General features: G+C 45.1%; 1 protein-coding gene across 1 annotated transcript in view; it reads right to left on the minus strand.

The window, feature by feature from the left end:
* The window catches only part of CCDC3 (coiled-coil domain containing 3), a 123,915-nt gene extending 115,602 nt beyond the window's left edge, over positions 1 to 8,313 (minus strand). Inside the window, exons 1-2 of the mRNA XM_013047011.2 lie at positions 7,702 to 8,313; positions 5,157 to 5,331 (exon numbers count right to left, since the gene is read on the minus strand). Coding sequence (XP_012902465.2) covers positions 5,157 to 5,331; positions 7,702 to 8,075 — 549 coding nt within the window. The 5' untranslated portion in view covers positions 8,076 to 8,313. The remainder of the gene's footprint in view (positions 1 to 5,156; positions 5,332 to 7,701) is intronic.
* Positions 8,314 to 8,638: the final 325 nt, after the last annotated feature.

Raw genomic sequence — 8,638 nt, forward strand, 5'->3', positions numbered from 1 at the left:
GTTCACAGCAGAAATGTCCACAATAGCCAAACTGTGGAAAGAGTGGAGATGCCCTTCAATAGACAAATGCATAAAGAAGACGTGGTCCATATACACAATGAAATATGACTCAGCCATCAGAAGGGATGAATACCCAACTTTTGTATATGAGCTCATTTATATGTAGAATCTAAGAACAAACCAAGTACACACACACACACACACACACACACACACGGAAATACTACCACACACCTATTAGAAAGTCTATTTTTTCTGACCATAACAAGTGCTGATGAGGATGCAGAACTGGAGCTTACATACATTGCTAATGCAAATGCAAAACATTACTTCAATTCCCAGAACAGTTGTACAGGTTCTTAGGAGTTAGACATACACCTATTATATGACCCAGCAAACCCGTCCTAGGTATTTACAGAAGACACACTGAAATTTATGTGCATACAAAAACCTGTACATGTGTCTTTAGGGAAGGTCTAGTAGCCTAAATTCATAAACTTAAATCTCTCTCAGCTGGTGACTGGGTAAATCAAACCAAGGTACATCCCTACAATGGAATATCCCACAAATAAAAATAAAGTGAACTACCAATAAACACAAATAAATTTCAAATGTATTATCCTAAGTAAAAGCATCCAAACTAAAAAAAAAAAAAAAGCAACATACTATATGATTCCATTCATTAGACACTCTGGAAAATGCACTACTAGTGTTGGAGAACATATCAGTGGTCCCCCTGAGAAGGCAAAAAGGGGAGAAGGGAGGTTCTTACAGTGATGGTACTTTTCCACACTGTGGTTGTAGTTGTGATTATACAACAATGTGCATTCATCAAAACTCTTAACAGCATATGTAAGAGAGTGATTTTTACTGTATATGGATTTTTATTATTAATGTAGAAAATGAGACAGAAAGAAGAGGCTTCTTCTGCTTCCTTAGACATCAGCTATCTCTGGATTGGAGACAGGATTCATTTAACAACCATTTAAGACCCATTTTAAAAAATGCACCAAATATAAACAGTCAGCAAAATAGACATCCCTGTCCTTGGGTGGTTCAGTCAACTTGACAGTATCTGAAGAGTAGGAAAACAGAGACCAAGTGGTGTGAATACCATGGCTGCCATCCTTAAATACAACAGAACCCTGCCCCTCCACTGTTCTACTCCCTTCACCTGAAGCTTTTTATGTATTAAACCGTCCACAGCAAACTTCACCAAAGAGTTGTCTACCCTCATTCATGCCCACCACCCAACTCCCTCAATATTATGGAAACTGTCCTCATTTAAGTCACCAAAGAGAGGTTACTCCTCAGTCATCATTTTACTTGACTTCTCAACAGCTTTTGACTCTGATAATCACTCATCCTTCTAGAAACACTGTGTACCCTAGACTCTCCTACTATTTTCCTTCTCAAGCAGTATTAGCATTCCACAAGGCTCAGTCCTACCCTGGGGCCTACGCTCTGCTCTCCCTATGTGCTCTCTCTTGAAAATCTCATTCACTTCCAGTCTCAACTGACATCCAATTATTGTTAAGTCCCAAAGGTCTATCTTCCACTTAGAGCTCTTCTCAAAGCTCCAAACTTAGAGATGCAACCACTATTCAAGATCTCACTTGGCACCAAATGGCTCAGATGACTCAAAAACACCTCAACTCCATGTTCAGTATCTGACATACAAATTCCTCTCGCAAACCTTTCCTATTCACATTTCTCAGTGTCGGTCCTGTCATGAAGTTCACATGACAGAAAGCTAGAAGTTATCGTTGACCATCCTCCACCTCCTTTGCAACCAAACCATCAAGAATACCTACTTATTTCCTAAATAACTTCCAAATTTTTCCACTTTATCCTTACTGCCTCTACCTAGTCCATCAACTATCTTGTAGCTTTGTAACTACTACCTGTTCATGTCACTTTGATTCCTTCCAACCCAGTTGGTTTTTCAAAATGCAAATTTGACCCCCATCACCACTGCCTTTCACAACATAAAAGGTTTCCCATTAAAGTTAGAACAAAATGCAAATCCTCACTAGGTCTGGCACCACTTCCAGTTCTTGTCCCATCCTTCTCACTCACTCCCTTTTCTCCATCCAAGTAGCTTTCTTTCATTCCCTCAAAGGCACCATGCACTCTGCCACCACAGGGACTTTGCACAGACTGTCTTTCTTTGGACTGCACTCATCTCTCCTTGATCCCAGGGGTAGCTAGGACACCTCTTCACCCATCAGCTCTTAAATCAGTATCAGTTCAACAGAGAAGGCTTTCTTTACTCTGAAGTCCAGGTCAGATTCCCCAATTTCTTTTTCTTGGAGCATAGGTTTCCATTTAAAATTAACCAATAATTAGCAGGATGTTCTGATTCTGTCCATCAACACTAGGACTATAAGTTTCAGAAGACCAGGGACTTAGTATTTTTGCCATTGCTACTGCTCCCCTATCTGCCAAGAGTTGAATTTCCTCAATTAGTTAAGCTTCACTATTCCAGTCCATAAAAAGAAGAGAATAACACCTTCTTGCTGGTGGTGGAAGGTTTTCAACATTGAAAAAACTAGCATCTAATACAGTAGCTGCTGTATAGTGGACACACAATATAGGCTAAAGATTAGACACTTGCAGTCCTACCAAATGAGGTATGTATAATATCCTACATGTCCACACTCTTTGGAATAACATACTGGAAACCTATTAACAGAGGACTTGATTAAATATATTGCGACATATGCACACAACAGAACATACTACACACTACACAGCCTGTAAGGCAACTTTATCCGTATTGATGTAGAAAAATCTTCAAGATCTACTTGTGAATAAAAGCAACATATAGCCAAGTGTGCATAGTGGGCTGCCATTTGTGTCAAAGACTACAGTAAATAATACAAGTTTGAATTATCTTTTGGGTGAAAATGCTCTAACATTTATAAGAAACAAGTAACAGTAGCTACTGGTTGGAAGAGGAGGGAGAGAAACCTCACTACCATTTTTTTTTGTATTTATAGTAAGATTTTATTTAATAAATTATTTTAGGCAAGGTGAAAGTGACTGTGACTATTTAGACTTTTAATAGGTAAATGAGCTAGTAATTTTTAAATTAATTTTTTATCAAAGTAAGCCATGCATTTAGTATGTTTATGAAGCTTAATAATGTTGTAAGACTTATAATGAAAACTAGCAGACCTTTACTTTGACCTCTTATTCTTTACTTTAAGTCCTGCTTCCAAGGGCAATGACTTTCCGTTCTTTTAGATATTTCTCTTGGTATTGCCACCATATTTCTAAGTAACACAATTATAATTTTAGTTCCTGATTCTTCAGTTTTAGAAATTATAAATTGAGTTTCTCTTATGAAGGGGAGTATTTAGCCCTCTTAAACCCTTTTGCCCCCAGCACACATTCTCCTCCTCCTCTTTGTCACGGGTTTTGGTGAAAAAAATCAGATGATTTTCAATGGGGGCAGGAATAGTCATTCTTAAACACTATTCATTGAAAGATTATAATAACCTACATTAAGGTGCATGAAGGCCTAATACTACCATTGAGACCGAATGATACACAGAACATAAAGAAACAAGCTGCTTCCTAGACTTCAAAGGAATGTAGCAATAGCATAAAGACATGTGCCCACAAAAGGAAAGCAGACCTAGACACTCTCCTGGAGAGGGAACTGGCAGGTCTTATAGTCCCTTACCTAGGTGACCCCACCACTTTTTTTAAATTTTTTATTTTTTATAAACATATTTTTATCCACAGGGGTACAGGTCTGTGAATCACCAGGTTTACACACTTCACAGCACTACCATTTTAACACTTCTAGATCTGGGGACCCATGTGAGCCTCTTAACATGTGCAAACTAGTTCATTAATCCATCAAGATAGTCCTTGTCCTGGGACGCCTGGGTGGCTCAGTTGGTTGGGCGGCTGCCTTCAGCTCAGGTCATGATCCCAGCGTCCTGGGATCGAGTCCCACATCGGGCTCCTTGCTTGGCGGGGAGCCTGCTTCTCCCTCTGCCTCTGCCTGCCACTCTGTCTGCCTGTGCTTGCTCTCGCTTCTCTATGACAAATGAATAAATCTTAAAAAAAAAAAAAAAAAAAAGATAGTCCTTGTCCTATTAGATACTTAAAACCGCACATCAGAATGCTCCCAACCATCTGTCACACTGCCCTAAAAACATCTCAGATGGGAGACTGGGTCTGGCTACTTCCTCTACAGTCCCAGTCCTACGATCATCCCAGCTCAAGTATAGCAAGGCCGTTGTATAGCAAGGCCGTTTGGGAAAGGGACAGTCTTTAAAATCTCCCAGCTTTGGCATCGGTCTCAGATGGGCAGATCCCTTTTATATTTTCAGATTATCTTAACTCTTACATTCCAGCCCGCTTTGGCCACCCTGTACCTCTGAAGTCTTCATAACTAGAGTTAACGATCGTGGACGTGTTAGCTAAGACAACCATTTCCTTGAGGACTTTCTCTTCAGCCTTAGAAGAGTCCCTAGATTATGCCATCAATAAGAGTAATGATAACGGCTCTCAGGTACTGAGTACTTTGTCAGTCACTAGGTTAAAGGCTTTAACATTTTCATTTTTTTACTTTTTTTCTTTAAACAAAGTTAAGTCATATTGCATCAACTCTATGATGTAGATTGTTTCCATTTTACAGGAGAGGAAACTGAGGCTGTGTGCCAAATTTCATTCCATCTGTTCTCTCACTTTATGAGGAATCCCAAACAACTAGTCAAGCCTCAGGAATCCAGTTTATGAACAGTGTTCTTTTTCTTTTTTTTAAAGATTTTATTTTTATTTGTCAGAGAGAGAAACGGAGAGCGAGCATAGGCAGACAGAGTGGTAGGCAGAGACAGAGGGAGAAGCAGGCTCCTTGCCTAGCAAGGAGCCCGATGTGGGACTCGATCCCAGGATGCTGGGATCATGACCTGAGCCGAAGGCAGCTGCTTAACCAACTGAGCCACCCAGGTGCCCCAACAGTGTTCTTTTTTTTAACTTTTTTTTTTTTTTTTTTTTAACCGCAGGGTAACAGGAGGGATAATACTCTTTGGTCTGGGCTTCTGGACGAGTACACTTGACTCCTTTGGTCATAATATTCAGACAACATGTAGCTAGTCTGTTACTTTGCTGTGACACAGGGAACAGCCAATTCTTACCCTATTGTCTTCCTGGATCTCCCAGTCGCTAGAAAAAGCTGCCAGTTGCTGCCCCTGAGAACAGTTCGAAAACTGGAAAAGACTGGAAAACATCCTTCGGTTCTCATGAGTGTCCGGAAAGATAGCATCTTGGAAATTGACTCCGTGAGGCAAGAGATTATAATTCTCATCCATCCTAATGGGGAAAAAAAGAAAAATCTCAACTCTAGACTGGACAGCCATAGGGCATACCAGCTTTCATCAAGAGTTGTAAAGACTGGCAATCTCGCCATTACACTAGTTCTCACGTGGCTCTCATTTGAGGACTTACCATTTCTAAATGTTTCTCTGCCTCACATTACAGGAGGTAAAATCCTTAAGGTTTTCCCAAAGGGGAGTTTGGGTGAAGGGTTGTGGGGGTGGGGGAGTGCATATAGATTTGTCTACTTGTAGATCTCCCAAGTGGTGTTCTTTCTCACCGAGTGTTCCTCGTTTTTTGACCAAAGGAAAGCCAGTTCTAATGAGCCAGTTCGAATCCTGCCATTGCTACTGCTCTTCTGTCAAGAGTTGAATTTCCTCGATTAGCTAAGCTTCACTATTGCAGTCTGTAAAAAGAGAATAACACCTTCTTGCTGGTGGTGGAAGGACTGCACTAGATCAAGTAGCTGGTATAGAGTGAGTACAGTAGAGATCTTAACATTTTTATAGAGCTCAGAGTAAACTGTGTGTTGGAAAGAGAAAGAAATCCCATAGAGGAAGAGGAGGTCGAAGTTACCCTTCAGTACTAAGAAGGGATGGAGGCCTCGCCAAGGAGCCTCCACTGCTACTTTCCCCTGTGACACTGCCCAGAATCTGTTCTCATCTCACTGGGTCCCAGAATAACAGGGGAGGAATGATTTGTATGCGGCTGTTAACGCACTTCAGGGCAACACAGCCCTGTGAAATGGAAATCTGTCAGACTACCAGTTGACTCTATTTCTGCCCCTAACTTTTTGTAAATATGTCAGAGGGAAAGATGAAAGAGCTGGCTGACCACCACACAGCCACCGGACAAAGCTCTTTCATGATAAAAATCAGGGAAAAAATCATGTCTGCTCAAGTTCTCCAGCTCTTTTTTTTCTTTGGAAAAGAAAGTTTCAGTGATTAATAGTTTTATAGCTGAGGTCTCAGTGTCCTTCCTAAAGAAACACATGAAAAAGCGGAGTTAAGTTTCTTTGCATCAAGGATACTATCTCACTCCTTGCTGACTTTATTTAGAAACTATACTTCCTCAGCAATTAAAGAAAAAAAAAAACTTAATCTCACTAAACCACTCAAGCCAACACGAAGCACGCCACGTATTCTAAACTTAGAGGTTCTGGCTTCAATACGGGAAACATGTGTTGCCATGAGCTTATGAACGCCCCCCCGGGTGCATCTTACTTTTTTTTTTTTTCTTTCTCAGCAGGATATGAAGTCTCAAGAACTAAAAATTGAGTCTGCAGACTGGGGTCACAGTCATTCCAACTGTCCTTGCTGCCACTTCACAGACTGGGAAAACTGGAACCATTACCAGTCTCAACTGTGGATTAATTCCCTCACTAGTTTAATACGGAGTTTACATACTAGTTCAAGGCTTCGCTCAGCTGTCCTATATCACCCTGATTCAACTGGAGACAGCCAATGCATTCAGGGTTCCACCTGTTCTCCATTTCAAACTGCAAACCCATTGACTGAATTCTTATACACGTGAATTCCGTCTTGACTGCAGGCCAACTTTCATGGAACTTAACAAGATTCCAGGAGCCTCCGGTCAGAGCACCGCCTGCCTGTTTCACCTATACTCTTCAAAGCACTCTGAACCAGACACCCCTCCAGAAGGCCCCCACAGAAACCTTTGCTATTGTGCAAAGCCCAGAGCTGAGGTCAGATGGTGGTGGATAGTCAAACAAAGGAACAGCTGGGCTGCATTCCACACCATGCCCATCTTGGCATTTCAGCAGGTGGGGGAAAGAGGGACTATTCCTTCCACATCTAACCTGCACCAGGTGTTCTGCGTAACTGTGCGCTAGTCTCAACTGAGCTGGTTCCTCACATTATGGAAGTGAGGATAGGGAGGTTCTTCAAAAGACAATTTTCTCAAAAAAAAAAAAAAATCGCAGGAGGAGCAGAGCCAGAATTCCAAGGAGTCTGATTTCAAAGTTTGGGGTTTTTTCCCCCCTCCTCACCATCCCAAGCTACTCCCAGGGAATCCAATTAAAAGTATACATTTAAAGGAGAAGAGTCAAATGGATTTTTGGAAACCACCTTGGGCTTTTGCCTGAAACAATCTTCTACGCTTTAAGCACAGAAATCAAACCTCGTTTTGTTTGTTTTTAACAGCCTTAGCCAAATGCACCCAGGACCTTTGTCAGACGTCCCGCGGAGCAGGAGAGAAAAAAGAGGAGGGAAAAGGAGCCCAAGGCGTATTCCCGAATGGCACGGACAGGATTCCCTGTTGTTCCGGGCCTGGCTCCAGATAACGGTGCCCTCGGGAGGTCATGAAATAGCTGGAAGAGGAGGTGTGGGCGGGAGGTGCCGCGCTCACCTGAGGAAGAAGAAATAGGAGTAGTCCTGGACCACGGTGTGGGAGTGACATGAGAAGTAGCCCAGGCCCGTGAGGTTGAGTCTGGAGCCTGCGGGCACCTCGAGCATGCTGCCCCACGCCTGGTCGCAAAGCATCTCGATCTCGGCCGAGTAGAAGAGCCCCGCGTCGCTGGCCTCGTACTGCCACGGCAGGTAGTTGTACAGGCCGTGCACCTCCTGGTGCAGCGCCAGCACCTTGGCGTACACGATGATCTCGGCCAGCTCCGCGCGGCAGCCCTCGCTCAGGGGTCTCCACTCGGAGGGCAGCTGGCAGCCGCGGGCGGCCCCGAGCCGGCCGGCCAGGCAGAGCGCCGCGAGCAGCAGCGGGCGCAGCATGCCGGCGGCGGGAGCTGGCGGCTGGCGCTGCCGGGTTCGGCGCTGCGCCCTAGGCGCACTAGCCTGGGCGCATGGCAGGGACGCCGGGGACTGGCAGGACAGAGCGGGGTGGCGCGGCCGCGGCGAACAGGAGGCGTCGGGGAGCCCGGAGCGCCCGCCCCGGCCGACAGCGCCGCCCCGCCGGCGGGCGAAGGGCAGCCCTGAGCGCTGCGCTCGGAGCCGCTCTCTCCGCAGCCGAGCTTACCGCGCCCGGCCCTCGCCCGCGACGCTTTAAAGGGTCTCGGGGCCGGCGAGATGCCCGCCTCCTGCCCAGCCCCCCGCGACGGGGCGTGGGCGGCGGCGGGAGAGGGCGGGGAGGCGGCCGGGGCGGGCGTGGGCCGCGGGCCAGGGACGCTCGGGAGTCGCGGAGTGCGGTGTCCATACCCCCAGGCCCAGCGCGGAGTCGGGGGAGTGCGGAGCCTGCGCGGGAAGGTCACTTGCTGCCCAGAGCGGCGGCCCAGCCCTCCTCCCTGGCCCCACGGATGCGCTGGGTCAAAGCTTTCCAAGCGGAAAGCCTGCTCCAA

This window comes from Mustela putorius, unplaced genomic scaffold (genome assembly GCF_011764305.1).
Source record: "Mustela putorius furo isolate JIRA1106 unplaced genomic scaffold, ASM1176430v1.1 tig00003913_pilon_pilon_pilon, whole genome shotgun sequence".
Taxonomy (NCBI): domain Eukaryota; kingdom Metazoa; phylum Chordata; class Mammalia; order Carnivora; family Mustelidae; genus Mustela; species Mustela putorius.